Consider the following 19,356-nt stretch of genomic DNA (forward strand, 5'->3'; position numbering starts at 1 on the left):
AGTGTTTGGAAAGATAGTTGGATTTTTTTGTGATTGGATGTGATGTTTGTGAGAGAAAAAATGAAATGATTATAGGGTTGGATGTGATATCTTGTTTGAATTTGTTTTTTTATTTTTATTTTGTAAAACCTTTATCTTTTAGTGAAAAAAATGAGAAAAAAATCTAGGAACCAAGTTCCCAAACACCACATAAAGTGATAGTTCAATGATGAATGGTAGGAAAGTTCGTGATAGTTCAATGATGAATGATAGGAAAGTTCCCAAAGACTTCATCATAAAATTTTTAATTTTTGTTATTTTAAAAACATTGAAATAAATCTTATTGGCTAACACATCATATTATTTATAATTTTTTAAAATTTTTACCATTCTTTCATAAAACAAAAATATTGCTATGATTATGCCGTCATTCTTGTAATTAATAATTATTTCATAATAGGAAAATAAAGCTCCAACACTTGATCATAAAATTCTTAATTTTTTTATTTTTAAAATATAAAAAGAAAATAGAAAAAATTACTCATAAATCCCATTTGGAGAAAAGTTATTCCATTTAGTCTTAGAAGTTTTCTTTCAAACCAATTAGTCATTTTTATTTTGGATATGTTGTATTTCTTTGATTTGAGATTTGAAAGTTTACTTATTTGCCCTTGTATGTGTGTGTGGGTAAGGTAGGTTTTTATGTTTCTATTTTTTTTTTTTTTTTTTGTGGAGATTTAGTGGAGTGATTTGTAGGTGGATGATATTACCCCGTTTGTGGTGTTATTGGTGTGGTGTTCGTCTCTATTGTAACATTAACATTAATTAACATCCAAATGTAACACTAATGTAACACATAAAAAAAACTCCTTACTATAGTTTTTCCAAACATAACACTCCAAAAAAACTCCTTAATGTAACACTCTAAAATAACACACACAAAAATTTCTTATTGTAACACTCTAATGTAACACATCAAAAAACTCCTTAATGTATTTTTCTAAACATAACACTTTAATATAGCACACAAAAACTCCTTAATATAACACTCTAATGTAACACACACAAAAACTCCTTAATGTTACACTCTAATGTAACATACAAAAAAAACTTCTGCGTGTACCTTTTCTAAATGTAACACTCTAATATAACACTAAAAAAAATCCTTAGTGTTTTTTTTTTTTTAAAACAGCCAAAAGGAATTTTATTGAAAATTATCAAGAAAAAAGACATTGGCAATCAACAATAAAAACGAAGGAGCAAAGATCACAAAAGAACCAAACAGGGCAAATAAGGTCGGTAAGATATCAACCAAGCAGCCCAGAGACACAGAGACACCAACTGTTGAAACTCCAAGCAAAATGCAATTCTGTTTAAATGGTCCTCCAACACTGGTTCATCAGTACAGAACAGAACAGCCCCGAGTTTTAATCAGCACAGAACAACAAGTTCATCTCCATTGCACGAAGGCAGGATCAACTCCATCACATAACAGTAGCCTCAAGTCAACTCCAACCCAGAATCAGCTGCCCAAAACAGATCTGCTCCCCAGACTCAATCTTATTTGCCTCAGGTTGGTTAAAAAATCTTGAACAGAGAAATGACAGTCCTTGAATCTATGTTTGAGCCACAGTGCAACTCTGATTTTGATCAACTCACACAGGTCCACTAACTGAGGCGAAGCAGATTTGAAGATGCACTCATTCCTAAGCTTCCACAGAGACCATATAACAGCTAAGGGAATGACCTTCCATATCCATTTTTCTTTCCTGTTCAAATACACCCCATCCCACCAGTGAAGTATACCTTCTAATGAACATGGAATAGCCCCCTTCAACTCCCACCAATCCATCATATCAGCCCAAACCCTCCATGCAAAGTAGCAATGCATCAAGAGATGAGTGGAAGACTCAGGCTCAGATTTACACCAATCCTTAGTGTAACACACAAAAACTCCTTAATGTAACATTCTAATATAACACAAATAAATTCATTAGTGTACTTTTTCTAAACTTAACACTTCAATATAACATTCCAAAAAAATTCCTTAGTGTAACACTTTAGTGTAACAAAAAAAAAAAAAAAAATTGTGTATTTTTTCCAAACGTAACGCTCCAATGTAACACAAAAGAAAACTTCTTAGTGTACTTTTCTTACATATAACACTCCAATGTAACACTAAAAAAAAAAAAAAAGAATGTGAAATTCTTCAAACCATTCCAAAAGGAGTACAAATATTCCTTAGTAAGTTTTGAACAAATGTATAATTTCAAACTGTGAATGTTACGTTTAAAAAAAAGTATACTAAGGAGTTTTTTTAGTATTTTTGTGTGTTACATTGGAATGTTATGTTTGGGATTACACTAATTGAAGTATTATGTTTGGAAAAAATACACTAAGAATTATATATATATATATATTTACATTGGAGCGTTACGTTTGGGAAAAGTACACCAAAGAATTATTTTTGAGTGTTACGTTGTTACATTTGAGAAAAGTACACCAATGAGTTTTTTAGTGTGTTACATTGAAGTGTTACGTTATTGGAGTGTTACATTAGAGTGTTAGGTTTTTGTTCGTGATGTGAGATTTGTTCTAAAATGAGGGAAAATCCAAAACTTCTATAATTCAAATTGCCCAAATGTGTAATTTTACATTTTGAGAAAATCACTTTTATCCCTAAAAAATTAAGCCCAAACATGTAAAGTGACTAACTTTTTATGTACTTTCCACTTTAAGGAGACCTTCGGATTTATAAGAAAAAATAGAGGATTAAACCGTTCACAAGATCACATTTTAGGATTTATTAGTGCTTCACCCAAGAAAATATTATTGGCTAAAGCATCATATTAATTATAATTTTGTTAAAATTTTACCATTCTTTCCTAAAAACAAAAATATTGCTATGATTATACCATCATTCCTGAAAAATAATAATTATTTCATAATAAAAAAAAAATTCAATTTTCCCTTTCTTTCTTTACAACCTATTATCTTTCCCACTTTAAAACCTTAGCCACTATACAACTTCTTCATGAAACCAAGAAACCAAGTCAGTTCGAAATATGTTCATTCTATTTAGAAATTAAAAGTATTATTTAAATGATCACAATTAAATAAAATTTGAAAATTATTATATTAAAAATATATACGGAATTTATGAGTAAATTTTCCTAGAGTTTAAAAAGAATAAATAATAGTATAAGACATTTCTTTTTGAATTTTATTGGTAAGTTTGTAATCGATTTGAGGATATCTATTATGAAAATTTTAAGTTTTAAATATTTAGGGTTTAATGGCTTAGACAGTAGATTTTTTAAAAAGTTTGTAATTTCAAACCTTGAAGTTCTAAAAACACTCTTAGTAAAAAAAAGTTTATTTTTATTTTTAAGCTATAGCAAATTTTAATTTTTGAGTTTTGTAATGGTTAAAGTAGGTCATATTGTTTGGTAACATTTTTATTTTTTTTAAAAAAAACTTTTTTATAACTTACATTTAGGAAGACCTTTTTTTTTTTTTTTTTTGTGGCTAATGTCCTTCTTTGATAAACTTTAAAAAAAAAAAGAGTAAATATATATTTTTTATTTTGTGCAACTTAGATGACCCTAAATTTTTATTAAAAAATAGGACAGATTTTAATTTTAATTTTGAATTTTTTTGCCTGGAGACATCACACAGGTCATTTACAGTGAAAACACAAGAAACCAAGTCAAGGTCAAACATGGTAGTAATGCAACCTTTCTTTCCTTCATGAATCACATTTACTTCCGTACTTTTCATTTGAATTTTGAATTGGCCAAAATGACTTTCCCATTAGGGCTATGTAAAATATAACTATTTTAGTGATTTTTTTTTATTTTTTAACTATTTTATACGATGAAAAAAATTATGCATTTGAGATGATTTATAATTTTTTTTTTTTTGTAATTAAATAGATGGTCATGAGAGAACAATTGATTAATTATTGTATTAGATGTAATATTTTGTCTTATTAATTATTTTAATTTTTTTTTTATATATTTATTGACTATCTTAGCCAAACTCAAATATCCCAAACAATGCCTAGTGTGTATGGTTAGGTTCCTATTAGCCCAATTTAGAGTGGATGGTGTTGTTTCACATTTGTGGGCTTCGTCATAGATCTCTATTCAATGATCTCAAACTATTTATTTTGTAAGTCTTTTTATGTATATTATCCACATAAAAAATTAATTACATCCAATAATCATAGAAGGTCCAATTTATCATATTTCTCAGCTAGAAAAAAAATATATTTTTAAAAACAAACTTGTTATCCATTTTATACCACCGGAACTTTGGCAATAGACTATTTTAGTAATTTTTTGGATTTTTTTAACTAAAATTGGAGCTAAAAAAATTAGTATATTTGGAATGATTTTTTGACTTTTTACGAAAAAAATATGTACAAAATAAAAAGAAAATTGAATTTTTAACTTGTATAATTTTTTAACTTTTTAACTTGTTTTTACTTTTTTAATTAGTTTCCAAACCACCTTGGAGGATTTTGTTTTCATTCTCGTTTTCGTTTTTGTGTTTTTTTTAACTAGTCATTGTTTACCTCCCAAAGATAATAGATAGTTACGAGTCGCAAGAAAGGAATTTGGACAAATTACATTCCTTATAATTAGTCTTAGACTTTATATTTGTACTCGTGTCGATATGGTAATTATAATTTAATTGCGTTAATTTTATTCTTAAAGTTTTTATATTATGTCAATTTTTTTAATTAATAATATTTTTAAAAATTGGATTAAATATCAAGGAACAAAATAAGTTATTCACTCTTCCCAAATTGATTGAAAGAATAACATCCAACTTGAAACAAACAAACTTCTATTTGCCACAAAATTTCTCAATTCACACTAATTTTTGTTTAGATCTCAATTACGAAGCAAAAATTTGAGGCTCAGAATCAAACTACAGAATGAAAACCGTTTAGTAGTTGATATTTAAATAATTAATTTTTATTTTGTGATTGATATTTGAATAATTAATTTTTATTTGGGAGTTGATAACTAAATGGACAAAATAGTGTGAAGATAAAAATATAAAAATAAAAAAGTGGTGTGCAAATGGAAATATCAATTAAACTAAATTGACATAAATAAATAAAAAATTTAAAGAACAAAATTGATATAATTAGAAGGTTATTTACACAAAAAACCCATGAGAAGTATCACTTTGACCCCCTAAACTTTAAAAGTATACAAATGGACTCCCTAAACTACTGAGAAATATCTCTTTGCATTATAAATTATAAAAGTGTACAAATGTCCGCAAATTATAAAAATGTACAAATTGAACTATTAATAGAAGGGGTTAAAATGAAACACACCAATAGTTTATGAGGTCTATTTGTACGTTTTTATAATTTAGGGAGACAAAGTAATACTTCTCAATAGTTGAAGGAGTCAATTTGTACACTTTTAAACTTTAGAGGGTCACAGTGATATTCTCAATAGTTTCTCTATGTAAATAGCCCTAATTAGAACTACAAAAACTAAATTTAGCACATGAGAAATTATAAAAACTACAAGTATAATTTGCTCAAGAATGTTTAATCAAAGTGTCCTTTCTTTTCTTTTTTTTCTTTTTTTTTTTATTTGATCCTCTTTTATGGTCAGTGCATTTTCACACCCATCTATTGGCAATTCATTCGTAAGGTTACATTTGGATCATAAATTTGAATAATAATTTTGAAAGGACAAGAAATATGTGAGAACAATATGAATGAAATATAAGGTTTTTTTTTTCCTATCAATTTCTCTCCCAATTGCTTTTCATTTCTAAATTCCTACTTAAACCAATGATTTAAATTATATGTAAAAGTCAGTAAGAGCACAAAGATGAACAATAAAGTTTTTCACAAACAAAAAATTATTGATCAACAAACTTATGGCATAAGCCTAACTACTCTGGCTTTTAATCTCATTTCGTATATCAAATCTGCAAAATGTATCATATCTTTATATATATGACTTAATACTAACTTTATCCTAAATTTATATTTCCACATTTTCATTTTTTTCTAGAGGACAAATGGAATAAGAGCCTTGATATTCTTGGGAAAGTCTTGAAACTTTGTAAGGTACCATTTCCTAGTGGCATAACTCGTCCCCATCAAGTAGATAGTGGTGCCTAGGGTGAATGAGAATGCATAGAGAGTTTGAGAAATGCAAGAGATCCCTATAAACCCTAATATTTCAAAAAGATAGTGTGGACATATCACTAGATCAAACAAGCCACCTTTGGGGATCTTGTACCCTTTGTCACCTTGTTCCCTCAGTTTAGAGAGTAGGTAATGGTGGTACAAGTTACCAGATATACCCATTAAAAACATCGAAATTCCGGCATCCTTAAGATCAAGTGGCGGCTCGGGGAACCCTAGGGTTAGGTGTTGGGCATAGATCATGGTTGATGTGGAGATGAAGTAGCTGAGAGAGATTGGAATTGCAACATCAAGGTACATCACACTGCTGTATTTGTGAATGAATAAAACCTGCAAAACAAAATGGATAATTGTTTAAATTCAAACAAGTGATAATTTGAGTAGACTAATTAATTTTTTTTTTTCCAATTTCAAATTGACAAACGGAAAACTTAGTTAAAATTTAATTGAGGTAACTTTAGTCTATATATAAAATAAATCTGAATCACACAATACACTGGCATTATTAGAAAAAAAATTAAAATTAAAATTAAAATTCTGAATACCTCAAAAAGCCTCTTGAAGAAATGGATGGTTAGAGCAGAATTGACCAACAAGAACCTAAAACCCTCGTTGGGGAAAATGCCGAAGGAAGCGACGCTGGCGAGTAACGCCGGCGTGTACGCAATTAGCATACCTGTTTTGGTGGACAGTTTGGCCCGCTTGGCCGAAGAAGAAGAAGGAGATTTTTGAGAATTATTACTACCAATGTTGTTGTTGTTGTCGTTGTTGTTGTTCCAGAACTTAGAATACTGCATGTGTTTGCCTTTGATTTCCGAGATCCCGGCGTTGGCCAAAGATGCAGGGCTGATCACAGACATGGCAGTTACGAACAATGAAGGTGGTGGTGGATATATAAATCGAAGCAATACAGACATAACCATGTTCATCCTTCTTCTCTCTCTCTCTCAAGGTTTGTTTGTGGAATAAGGTGCAGAAGGAATGAGTGTTGTGGTGTGTGAGAGTGCAAGAGGTGAGGCGCAGAATGTTCCACGCTGTTGGAGTATTTGGGACCTGAAATTGTCTCTCTTTCTCTTTCTCACTCTCTCTCTCTCTCTCTCTCTCTCTCTCTCTCTCTCCCATGAAAGGGATGTTGCTACTACCAAATTATAGGTAATTACATTCACCTCTCTTGAATTTTAAACAAATCACAATTAATTTTATATTTTTAACATAATAATTATATTGACCTCTTTTTTAAGGATGACAATATGAAAAGTTTGTAGTCCCCCGCCTAGTCTCATATTGGAAGCAAGAAAAATCAGATTGGTATCGCAAGCAAGAGCGTGTTAATTTTTTAACTTGAAAAAAAAAAAAAAAATTACAAAATTTATAAATAATAAAATATATTATGACTAATAATTTATCATTAAAGAAAGTTCAAAGATTAAGATGATAAATAAATTAGTGAAAAAAATTAAGTCGATTTGATAATCGTAACTTTTTAATTTTATCGTATTGTTTATTTTTTTAAAGACAAATATCATAAAATAAAAATATTATAATTATCGAATTGATTTAATTTTTTCCATGATATATGTTAAGAACCAAGAATGCACTCAAGGAAATTAACTCTACCATCAGTGCTAAGTTCAGTCAAATCACAGATTTTTAGTTATTCAATAAGGGATACTTACGTATAGGTCCTAATAAATGGACTTATTATCTAATAGGTCCTATGAGAAAAATTTGTCATAAAAAAAAAAGTCACTAATTGTAAATAAATAATTAAACACACAATAATTATTGAATTAATTTAATTTTTTTCATTCACGATATATATTAAGAATTTTACAAAATAAATAATTCGAATAATCAAAACAGGATCCGTGTTGGGTCAATAGGCACATCAAATTCTCTCATATTGAAATTTAAATTTGAGAAAAATTCAACGCTGGCTGTAAGTATTAAATCAAATTTTAATGTAAAAATGCTAATTAAAATAAACAATTAAACACACAATTAGATAGTTAACAGAATCTTACAGGAGACTCACACTGATTAGAAGCTAGCAAATTGCCTGTCCAAAAAACATAAAATAAAAAATAGAGGGGTTGAAGTGGGATTTCAGGTGCAGTATATTGGTGACCAGTGTCATTAATCCATATTTTTAACAAAAAAACACATCCACGAGTCTTTTGATTTCAAAAAATTGAATCTACTTTATAGTTTCAAAAAATTAAACCCACTTTCTAAAAAATTAAATTTTGTATTTTCCATATTTTTATTGAACTTTTTTAATATTGTGAACAATTTTTTTAATTTTTATATACACCTAACATAAAAATATTTTAAAAAATATAATATTTGTAAAAAAAAATCTGTAAAAAATTCACAATAAAAATAAATAAAAATAAAAATACAAAAATTAATACATTTATGTATTATTGTATATTTATTAATTTTTTAAAATATTTTTTTACAAATATTTTTTTTAAGTACATCTACATTAAGTGTATCTAAAAAGTTAAAATAAAAAAAATATAAAATCACTACAATTATTTTAAAACTTTACTAAAAACAAAAACAAAAAAAAAAATATATGAAAAAAAAATTAATTTTTAGAAAATTAATCAAAACCAAACAAGGTGAACAGGTTTTAGATTGTCTTGTCCTTTTATTTCCTTTTTTTTCCTATCAATTGAAGGCAGCTGTTTCAACAATTAACTTCACGGATTCACCAAAGATCCTCTAAAGTGAAATTTCTCTAAAGTTTTCTTAGAGTGCTACATTGTGTGGTTGAGATTTACTGGCAAGTCACGTCAGAAAAATTGATGTGACTTGTCAGTAAATCTCAACCACACAATGTAGCATTCTAGAAAACTTTAAGAAAAAATCACTCTAGAGGATCTTTGCTCTCAGGGATTAGAACAGCTGGATAACAATTGGACAGCAAAGAAAATACAAGTTCCTTTTGCACAAATCTGGAAAAACCCAGAAATAGTAACCAAAAAAACAAACATTACACAGATCCCCCACTTATAATGCACACAAAATAAAACTAGAAATGGAGAATCAGACAGAAAGAAAAGGGAAAAGAAAGGAAATGTCCAAAAACATACCTATACACTATACATCACCCAACCCAAAATCTTATATATCCCCAAATTACAATGGAATAAAAAACCTAAGCACCTCACCCTCACGCTGGTTCTTGCGCAAGCACATGTGCGAGAGAGCAGGGGGAGGCATGTCCAAACTATGGAGGATATGCTGCATATGCTCTACCACCCCGTATTAAAAGATTACAGATTTAATAAAATGATAACTAAACCTCACAATATCTCGCTGCTCGCTTTTTCTATTTCTTTTTTTTTTGCTGCTGGTGTCTTCTTCACAAAGCGTCATATTCCATCAGAGGGTTATCAGATTCGGCAGCACTGGCAGAGATTCAGTTGGCATTTCCTAATTGTAGATTCTCACTGGCTTCTCAAATGTGTGTCGATTCTGCACAATTGAGATTTAAGGTCACTACAAGTTCTTATGTTGTGTTTGGTTGAGGGATTTGATGAGGGATTTGGAAAGGGAAATGGAAAAGGTAGGTGAAATGTGAAAAAAATATACCTACATTTCACATAGTTTCACACACCTTTTCCCTTTCCCTTTCCAAATCCCTTCCTAAATCCCCTAACCAAACACAACTTTAGAAGTCATAAACTAATACAATTTTAGCACAAAAGTTTACTATATTAGCCACAAAATTGAGACAAACAGCACAAGCCAGAGGCATAAAGAAAAACATCTCCGCTGATTTTTTAGACCACATACTTTCCTAAACTTGTATCTAAGCAATTTAAATCAATTCGAGGCACTTGTATACCTGATTGGCTGCATATGACCTTTTTGGAGTGTTGTCTGAGTGCTCCAATCCAAGGTACTGTTCCCAAGCACCATAGACATCCCTTCTCTAAAATAAAAAAAAAAGTGAAAAATAGAAGGGAGAAAACATTAATCACCTCAAAAAAAAAATTATGCATGCACATGCATGGGAGCGTGTAATGCTTCTGCTTGCGTGTACGCAGATGAGAGAGAGAGAGAGAGAGAGAGAATTTTATGTGCACCTGAAAGCGACTGGAAACGACATCCGAATCCTGAAGGTATTCAGGACGACCCAAAGATAAAAATGCAAAATTCCACCGAGGAAAAACAGTAATTTTAGAAAAATTACAGTAAAATAATTAACCAAACACATTCTCACAGAGAATGTTGCATCATAATGTTGAAAGACAAGGTTACACAGTATACACAGTTTTGTGTGCCAAGAAAAATATTAACTGCAAGAAAAAATAAAGGAGAAATTACAACAACAAAAAAAAAAACAGGGTATAACCATGAGAGAGAGACAGAGAGGGAGAGGGAATAGAAGCAACTATATCAAGATTATATATATATATAGAGAGAGAGAGAGGAGAGAGAGATGACCAGCCTTGCAAATTTGTTGAATCACAAGTTACTGGTCAGAATATGAAGATTTTTATAATATTAAAATAGAGAAAGATTCTGAAAATTTTGGACACAGGCTAATCTATTTTAACATTTTTCATTTTATGTATATCTATATTGAGTTTAATGACTAAAATACCCATCTTCCATCGATTTTACTAAATGAAAATAAGAAAATGGTTTAAACAAAAAACAAATCAAAATATTACTGTTTAAATTGACAAAATTAAAAAATTTAGATTTATTTTGTTACAAGGCTCAAACCTTTTTTTTGTAATTCTCCCAAAAATAAAAATATTATACCTTTGAAAACTCCTCTTCAGGAATCTGCAATTTCTTCTGTATGCGTACTTTGACTTCAGCCAAAGTCTCACTCTCGTGGATGACAAGGAAAAAAGGTTCCCCAAAATTCTGGACCTGCTGTTTAAAAAGGAAAAAATGACAAAGAAATATTACAATTTGTATTACTGAATCTCAGTTTACTGGTATTGTAGTTGTTCCTGGACACTGGATTTTGAAGGAAAGTTGTTGGCAGCCCATCCTTTCCACGAATGTAAATCTTTTTGACAACAGAGTCGAGCCATAGCACACGGTTCATCAAACACCAGAAACATTCTGAACCCTTAATTTTGATCGGAGCGCTCTCACAAATATGTAACAAAAGCACTCTCTCATATCCCCTGCTCCAACTACTTTATAAATGATTGGAACAATGGCAATACCGCTTTTAAATTTTCTATCAAAACAACTTACCACTTGGTTCTGAGCTGTATCTTTCATAAAATGATAAACATGAATAAGACGGTCATGAGGACCAAGGTTCTTCTCCTCCTCTGGAATCTGTTATGAGGAACAACTGTAGTCAGGAACCTCTACAAAACACTTTCCATATGACAATGTGAACCGATCCAAACAATCAAAGATCAGGAAAATTTTGCTATACCGGTCAATTCAACACAGCTAAAATGGCTTGTTGAGCTAGTGATATAATAGTATGTCAAAAGGCAAGTTAATAAAATAATGGGTAAATTACACTGACCTAACCTGTAATTTGAACTTATTACAACCTACCCCATAATTCGACAAAATTACATTGTCCTCCCTTAAATCTTTGTGATAAATTGGTCTAAAGACTAAAGCGTAAATAAGCTATTAATGAGGTATCTTTTTTTTTTTTTCTTTTTTTTTTTTTTTTTTTTTTTTTTTTGATCAACAACAAAAGCTTTATTGATAAATCAAAAAATGAAAAGAGGATAAGGCATCCTCTTACAACAGGACAATGAGAATACAAACACAAATACCCCTAACAAGCTAAACACGGGCAAAAGCCTACATTGCACACACCGCCAACCAATCTCTAGCTTAGAAAAAAATTGGGACACTCTTAAATAAAGAGTTCCCCGACACCCAAAAAGAAGATAAGTGACAAATATATCCCACAAACAGTCCACCTCCCGGAACTTATCTTTTGCTTATGTAATGCCATATATTTTATTAAATTCACAACTTACCATTTTCTTTAAAAATAAAATCTAGCCAAATTATTTTATTTTTCATTTTTCATTTTAAATAACCTATTCAGCAAATGGTTGAACAGAAAACCATTGTCACAGTGGCACATGCTTTATCTCTGACTATGTCCCTCTGTTCCAATCCCTCCATCCTCGACTCTAACTGATCCAGCACCAACACATCCGCCGCATCTAGCCTAATGAGTCTTAGAGAATCTGCAAAGACCTCATCGACACCATCATTGCTTCCTTTCTCATCAACTGTGTAATCATGGGCAACTTCGCAAACATTCCGCTAGCTCTTGCCCCTGGTATGAGCACCAACGCATATTTTTCTCATACCCTTGTGAGCCATGAATCCAGCAGCATGTCCTACCTGAAAGCTCTTACCACCATTTCGTTGAAGGCTTTCCATCATTGAGCTTGTTCCCAAATCCCAAAATCATATAAAACCCTGACAGAGTAGATCAAAAAAACCCAACAGAAGTGTTGGAGTCGAGATGGGGTAGAGCGAGAGAAGGGGATCACAGAAGCGTTAGCAGTGGTGTTAGGCATGATGCCTGTGGTGGCTTCACTCTCACTCTCTCTATATCCAATGGCAATTGTGGTTGTTTGTTGTTTGAGAGTGGGAAGAGACAGATGACCTGGAAGAAAGAAAGAAAGAGGTTGTCGGGTTGGCAGTGGCAGCGATTGGTGGCCTTTGGTGGTTGTAGCTAGTGGCTTTTGGCTAGTTTGCAGAGCCATGAGAAAAGAGAATGAAAAGAAATGAAGGAAGAAAGGAACGTGAAGGAATGATAAAAGAGAAATTACCGGTGATGAGGAAGGGGGATGGTGGCGGTGGTCTCATGAAATGGAGGAAGAAATAAAATAGATATAATGGAGGGTAATTAAGTAAACTGAACAGTTAAGAAGAGGTCAATTTTGTCATTTGACATTAATGTCACTTAAAATACAAAACATTTTAGGGTAAAAAAGTAAATTAATCACTTCAATTAACACATTTAGAGTCTTTGTTAATGGAAGGGAAGTATCGAGTAATTTTCGTAACCTAGTGGGGCTTCTTGTATTATCTCTAAAATTCGAGGGAGGTCATTGTAACTTACCCTGAAATAATCAACATGACACCTAAAAAAAAGACAAAAGAAAGAAAAACTTGAACAAATTGAAAATATAAGAAACGAATGAAATTGAGAAGGAAAAATAACATTAAAAAGGAGAGGAAAGAAAAGGACAAAGGAGAAAAAAGTAAAGCCACCATCAACTTTGAAGAACCAATAGTTGTAAATTAGTATCTATCAATTATTAGCTCACAGTGTATTCTTACAGATTTTGGAAATCAAGAGACACAGCTACTATAATATTTTTTTCTAATTCAATGATCCTAAATATTCCTTACAATCAAAATTGAATGGAATGCATGTAGCTCCTAGATAGTTATTGGAAACACGAAAGCACAAGGTGCCCCAATGAAGGCTACGGTACGGTCTCAATCAGCTCAGCATTACCCGACAGCCCAAGCTGTTTATCGAAAGCATGGTTTCTTTCAAGTTTAGTGTTGACCTAAATCTATCTTACATGGATTCTTCTAACTGCATTAAGTACCCGTGTCAGGCACTCGACACTTGGGAAAAGATATGAAATATGTTTCTGACATATGTAGTTAGACATTCACCTAGCAAGCATATTTCGAGTCCAACAGAAAGCCAAGCATAAAACCTCCAAATTATGCATGAAATTCTCTGACACCTTATAAGCATCATTTTACCCTAGAAACTAAAAGAAGTGTATTAAAATTTATGAATATTTTCCATGTCCCCATATCTTGGACAAAAGAATTAAATGAATTAGACACTTAGATGCATACCTGCACCTGACACTCGTATCCAAGCCCAAACATAGACCTAAATAACTAGTTAGTCGAGAAAACAAACAATCAAGATGCAGGAAGCACCTTTACAAATATTGGAAGATCATTTTTGCAGAAAACTTGTATAAACAGGAAACACAAGGGACTTAATGCCACATGAATAAACCAGCTAAGGACAAAAAATTTGATTTCCTCCTCTGCACGTAATGTCCAGTACTGATCATTGATATTCTCAATCTTCTCATTAAGCGGGAAAATCTGTAACATATATGGTGCAGAATAAGATCACAAAACATAGAAAAGGTCTCAGATGATGCAAGTAGTGCTAGGTACACATAATTGCTCGTGCTCAGTAAACACTATAATAATTTCACAGCTCACCAGAAATCAACCCAGAAACGTTAGGAGTTTTGGAAGTGATTTGAGAATTATAAATTGATTCTGAAAAGATTCTGGTTATATTTTATTTTTTGAAAAGATTTAACTCCATCCACCAATCATATTTTCATGCAGTCGCAGTTCAGAGAAAAAGAAACAAAGAAAAAAAGTGAAAAACTTGAACGTAGAAAGGACAGCATCAAGCATCAACCACAGACCATCTGTCAAGATGCATTCATTTCAATAAGCTCTCACCAACTTTGCTTCAGAAGTAACAGTAATAGCTTCAACATTATCTAACACCCATTTCAATGACCTATCAAATTTGCTTCAGAAAGTAACAATAATAGCTTTAACATTACTTAATACCTTGTAGATCTTGTGATAGAAAACTTCAAGCAATCTAAGTTCCACATTTGGATGAGACAGCTCAACCTGTTTCAAAATAAGGAACTACGGGGAGTGGATTCTTGTCAAATAAAACAAGTAAATTTTAGCACAATAAGTACAAAAAATATTGTCGCAGTCCAATCAATACAGCAACATCTCCATGAAAAAAAGAAGTACATGACAAGTTAGAAAGCAAAGAAAGTTGCAATGGTTACCTTCCCCTTCAGATCATTAATAACATCTCCAACAGTGCTTTGTTTTGGTAATCTAATAGTATGAATTACTACCTGAAAATAGTTAAATCAAGATTGTATGAGAGACAAAAAGCTAACATATAATGAAGAAATGACTGCTTCGATTTCACACTCACTTCGTCCTTGGTAGCATCATGGAAAGCAACTTTTAGAGTTTTCAGGCCCTGCAGTTCTGGAAGAGGGATATCCAATACCTCATAGTAGAGAATATCTGAAGTCTGTCCACAAGGGAAGAAAACTAAGCCATCAGAAAATAGTGGTTATTCTAACTATAAAAAGCAAAATAAAAAGTCTAAATGAGTGACATTACAACCTGATTGTAGTGGACCAGCATGTCTGATAGATGATCCATTCCTCGATACTTGATTGGCTGGGGTTTAGGTTGCTGAGAGTAGCAGTTATGAGATGTAAGCCTTATTTTAGACGGATCATCCAAGCCAAGATGGCGGGCTAGTCTTTCAACAACATCATCATAAGTGTAAAGCTTTGACCTAAAAAATTTACGAGGGTAACCATATTTTTTTCCCAAGTAAATTCATAAAGAAGTTAATATAACAAATAATAAACAGAATAATTAGATATACAGAATAAATTTGTATGATAGATAAGATTTAGGAAAGCTTACAGCTCGAGACAGAACTCATCCTCCTTAGGTTTCTCCAAAGAACGGAAGCGAACAACCTATGAATCATCAAATCAAGTGCAAAACTAATACTGAGGGGATCATCAGAGAAAAAATTGCAAAAAGCTGTAATTAGAATGTCGACTACATTAAAATTTTTGACATCTTCAAACACCCAATGAATGCATTGTCCTCCATTACTAATCACTTGCCCGGGGGAGGACATAGATAAAAAAATAAAATAAATAAATAAAAGATAAAAACAGTTCACTTCTTCCCTTTTCACTGTAAGTTCTTGGGGAAAAGAAAAAAACAACTCATTCTTTTGTACACCAGTCACCCAACCTGCGGGTTGGGGGGGATTAGGAAAAAATATAAAATATGTAAGTTCAACTAAACAACCATTAAAGAAATAGAATGGTGTACAGCACAAATAAACCAAACCAAACTACGCATTATGTCTCAATTAGGTGGTGTCAGCTACATAATTCTTTCCTGGCCATTCCGTTCTATCAATGGCTATATGCTTTGTTAAATTAAATATATCCATATAATTTTTTACAACTGCATTCCATGTCAGTTTAGGTTTTTCCCTCCCAAACACTTTCATTTACAACACTCTTCCTTACTATTGCATCTACAGGTTGTCATTTTGTATAACCAAACCATCTTCTTCTTAGCATGGTCTATCTCAACTCAACATCTTTAATTTATGTTACTTCTACCATTTGTCTTTTGTACTTCGACCAAATATCTATTTAACCATATCCTCATCTCAGTTACAAACTGTAAGAATTTATGTAATTGTTGATTTATTGATAGATACCAGATTGTTGATTTTGTGTTATGTATTACAACTCCTATATATGGAAGAGAAGGTGGTAGTAGGTGTAGTGTAGTGGAGATGGTGTAGTGTAGTGGAGGTGGTAGGTGAAGTGGGTGCTAGTGGAGATGGTAGGTGGAGGAGTAAATTGGTAAATTCTAACAGCCCCCCGCAAACTCAAGGAGGATAGAAACTAACCAACTTGAGTTTGGAGAGAGGAACAAAACAAGAAAATACATAAAAATAAAAAAAAGATAGGAGACACTGTATGGTCGTGTCAGACCGTTGGTGAAGACACTGAAAGGTGGTGCCATAACGTGGTAGAGGACACTGTATGGTGTGCCATAACGTTGTAGAGGACACTGGATGGTGGTGTCATAACGGTGTAGAGGACACTGGATGGTGGTGTCATAACGTGGTAGAGGACACTGTATGGTGGTGTCATAACGTTGTAGAGGACACTTTATGCTAACTGGAATCAATGTCGGGACAGTTTATGGGGTCTTGTCGGACCGTTGAAAAAGCTAACCGGAATCAAATGTCGGGACAGTTTATAGGGTCATGTCGGACCGTTGAAAAAGGCTAACCGGAATCAAATGTCGGGACAGTTTATAGGGTCTTGTCGGACCGTTGAAAAAGCTAACCGGAATCAAATGTCGGGACAGTTTATAGGGTCATGTCGGACCGTTGAAAAAGCTAACCGGAATCAAATGTCGGGACAGTTTATGGGGTCATGTCGGACCGTTGTAAAAGGCTAACCGGAATCAAATGTCGGGACAGTTTATAGGGTCATGTCGGACCGTTGGTGAAGTTGCACCCTCAAAAGGCGTGCCCAATTTTATCAAAAGGCGTGCCATCAAAAGGCGTGCCCAATTCATTAAAAGGTGTGCCGGATTCATCATGGCGAGGCACGTGAGTGCCTTGGTTGGTGCGCCCGTTTGTCGGCTGGGGGTATGAGGCGCGCGATGCGCGTGGCTGCCTCGGCTATAAGACGAAGGCTGAGGCGGAGGCAAAGGCGGAGACAAAAAACTTGCGAGAGATATTCTGAGAGTTTCGGAGAGAGATTGCTGAGAGAGATATTCTGTATCACTCTGTTGTCTGAGAAAATGGCTTCATCGTCTTCCCGCGGGCTGCTCACCCTCTTTCCCGACCTCAACGAGTCAACGAGAGAGAGAACTGGTGCGGTGGCACTGGAAACTCAACCAAGCGCCCCGGAGTTTGCCCCGTTGAACTTTCCGATGCGGTCGGTGGAGCAAAGAATGGCAGGGCAGTCAGATGTGGAGGCCAATCAGTATACTTTGAAGGCATGTGTGGAAAGCATGACGGCGGTCACAAATTTGTCGAACCGGCTGCAGAGTAGGACAAATGAGGTGCAGCATTTAAACTCCCAGCTGGCTCTGCTCCAACGCATGTATAAGGATGCGCGAGCAGAGATAAGCGTGCTAAGGGCAGAAAACAAGGAGCTGAAGCGGAAGGCCACCGTGATGTTCCGATTTGGAGGGCCGCCATATGCTGCAGTGGAAGAGTATGGGGGAGTGAACGTGTTCGGCGGCGTGAAAAACACGGAGGCAACACCGTCAAGGCCCGCTCAGGACGGAGGCAAGTAGAAGAGACCTGCAACAGAGTAGAGAAGGGAAAAGAAAAAAATCTCACTGTGGGTGTGGTTGTTTTTGTTTGGGTTGTTTTTTTTTTTTTTTTTTTTTTTTTTTGTATGTAAAATGGTGATCGGGGTGAGCCCCGACATAAATAAAATGAGTTTGGTGTGCAGTCCGTCTGCTGCTTTTTTTTTTTTTTTTTTTTTTTTTTTTAACAAAGGAATATAAGGCCAAGTGACCACCTTTTAAGCTAATACACATGGTCTGCTTCACGCGTGACAAAACCACCGCCACCTTTATCCCCATTGGCCGAGGTGGTTTTTATTGTATGTGGGCGAAAATAAAATAAAAAAAAGAAAGTGGGGGTGGTGTGGTGTGTAAAGCGTGAAGGGATGAGAGAGAGGAATAAAGTGTGTTTTCAAAAAAAAAATTAGAGAGAGTAGTGTGCTTTTGTGCTTGCATGTGTGTGTACAGCTGTGTGTTCTCCGAGAGGGAGAGAAGAGGAGATAGGATGTGTGGGTGGATCCCTTGACAGAGAGAGCAAGTTGCCGAGATGGGTTGGCTGTTTTTGTTTGTTTATGTTTGTGTTGGGTATATCAAGTAGCCAGACCCAGCTAGAGAGAGCTGATCGGAACCGGTGATGGAGAGTTGGTCGGAGAAGAAGCCGGAGACGGAGATGAAAAGAGAGCACCAGATCACCCAGAAGTGTATCCCAAAGAAATACCATGCCATTCATCCTGTGGTGGTGTCCAAGCCGGTGTTTGGTTGACGACGGTGGCAGACGGGAAGAAGGACAGAAGTCCTGCGATGCTGGTTGAACCTGATAATACGGGAAGAAGGAGAGAAGGCCAGCTCTTGGATACGAGCTTGAATGTGAGGAGAGGCTTGGCTGGTAGCCGTAGGAGTTGGGCCAAATAGCTTGATGCCTTGTGCTCCTCCATGATGAACATCCGCCATGGAGAGAGAGAGAAAATGTTGAGAGAGAGCAGCGGAGTGAAGGTATGGGTAGAGGTCCGGCGGGCGGCCAAGGCGAGGCTGCCGCCCGCCGGTGAAGCAGAATTATTAGCTTCTCAACCTTGCTCTGATACCATGTAAGAATTTATGTAATTGTTGATTTATTGATAGATACCAGATTGTTGATTTTGTGTTATGTATTACAACTCCTATATATGGAAGAGAAGGTGGTAGTAGGTGTAGTGTAGTGGAGATGGTGTAGTGTAGTGGAGGTGGTAGGTGAAGTGGGTGCTAGTGGAGATGGTAGGTGG

The 19,356-nt window shown here is 33.9% G+C and overlaps 2 protein-coding genes across 15 annotated transcripts in view; both read right to left on the bottom strand.

Annotated features, from left to right (window-relative positions):
• Nucleotides 1-5,858: 5,858 nt before the first annotated feature.
• LOC145814620 (uncharacterized) lies at nucleotides 5,859-7,204 on the bottom strand. The gene is made up of 2 exons (XM_082911502.1): nucleotides 6,715-7,204; nucleotides 5,859-6,499 (listed from the first exon to the last, which is right to left on the bottom strand). Exons 1-2 carry the CDS (start codon nucleotides 7,096-7,098, stop codon nucleotides 6,029-6,031), a joined length of 855 nt encoding a protein of 284 aa, XP_082767628.1. The 5' UTR covers nucleotides 7,099-7,204; the 3' UTR covers nucleotides 5,859-6,028.
• Nucleotides 7,205-9,093: 1,889 nt separating this feature from the next.
• LOC145814619 (ubiquitin C-terminal hydrolase 13-like) overlaps nucleotides 9,094-19,356 on the bottom strand; it is a 37,562-nt gene continuing 27,299 nt past the window's right edge. For 3 of the 14 annotated variants that reach the window (XM_082911482.1, XM_082911476.1, XM_082911477.1), the window contains 11 exons: nucleotides 15,677-15,732; nucleotides 15,365-15,542; nucleotides 15,168-15,269; nucleotides 15,013-15,084; nucleotides 14,777-14,860; nucleotides 14,114-14,287; nucleotides 11,405-11,491; nucleotides 10,955-11,071; nucleotides 10,270-10,299; nucleotides 10,029-10,115; nucleotides 9,094-9,655 (listed from right to left, as the gene is read on the bottom strand). In XM_082911482.1, the coding sequence (XP_082767608.1) occupies nucleotides 9,614-9,655; nucleotides 10,029-10,115; nucleotides 10,270-10,299; nucleotides 10,955-11,071; nucleotides 11,405-11,491; nucleotides 14,114-14,287; nucleotides 14,777-14,860; nucleotides 15,013-15,084; nucleotides 15,168-15,269; nucleotides 15,365-15,542; nucleotides 15,677-15,732 (1,029 nt within the window). In that variant the 3' untranslated portion in view covers nucleotides 9,094-9,613. Of the gene's footprint in view, nucleotides 9,656-10,028; nucleotides 10,116-10,269; nucleotides 10,483-10,954; nucleotides 11,332-11,404; nucleotides 11,492-14,113; nucleotides 14,288-14,776; nucleotides 14,861-15,012; nucleotides 15,085-15,167; nucleotides 15,270-15,364; nucleotides 15,543-15,676; nucleotides 15,733-19,356 lie in introns of those variants that run through there. The other 11 variants (XM_082911479.1, XM_082911478.1, XR_014357967.1 and 8 more) reach the window with 11 other exon arrangements.

This window comes from Camellia sinensis, unplaced genomic scaffold (assembly GCF_055761805.1).
Source record: "Camellia sinensis isolate YWXY unplaced genomic scaffold, ASM5576180v1 Unanchor12, whole genome shotgun sequence".
Classification (NCBI taxonomy): Eukaryota; Viridiplantae; Streptophyta; class Magnoliopsida; order Ericales; family Theaceae; genus Camellia; species Camellia sinensis.

Coding starts and splice junctions, on each gene's coding strand:
- LOC145814620 (XM_082911502.1), bottom strand. CDS start 7,098: ATGAACATGGTTATGTCTGTATTGCTTCGATTTATATATCCACCACCA. Junction 6,500..6,714: donor TCTTCAAGAGGCTTTTTGAG/GTATTCAGAATT, acceptor TTTGTTTTGCAG/GTTTTATTCATTCACAAATA.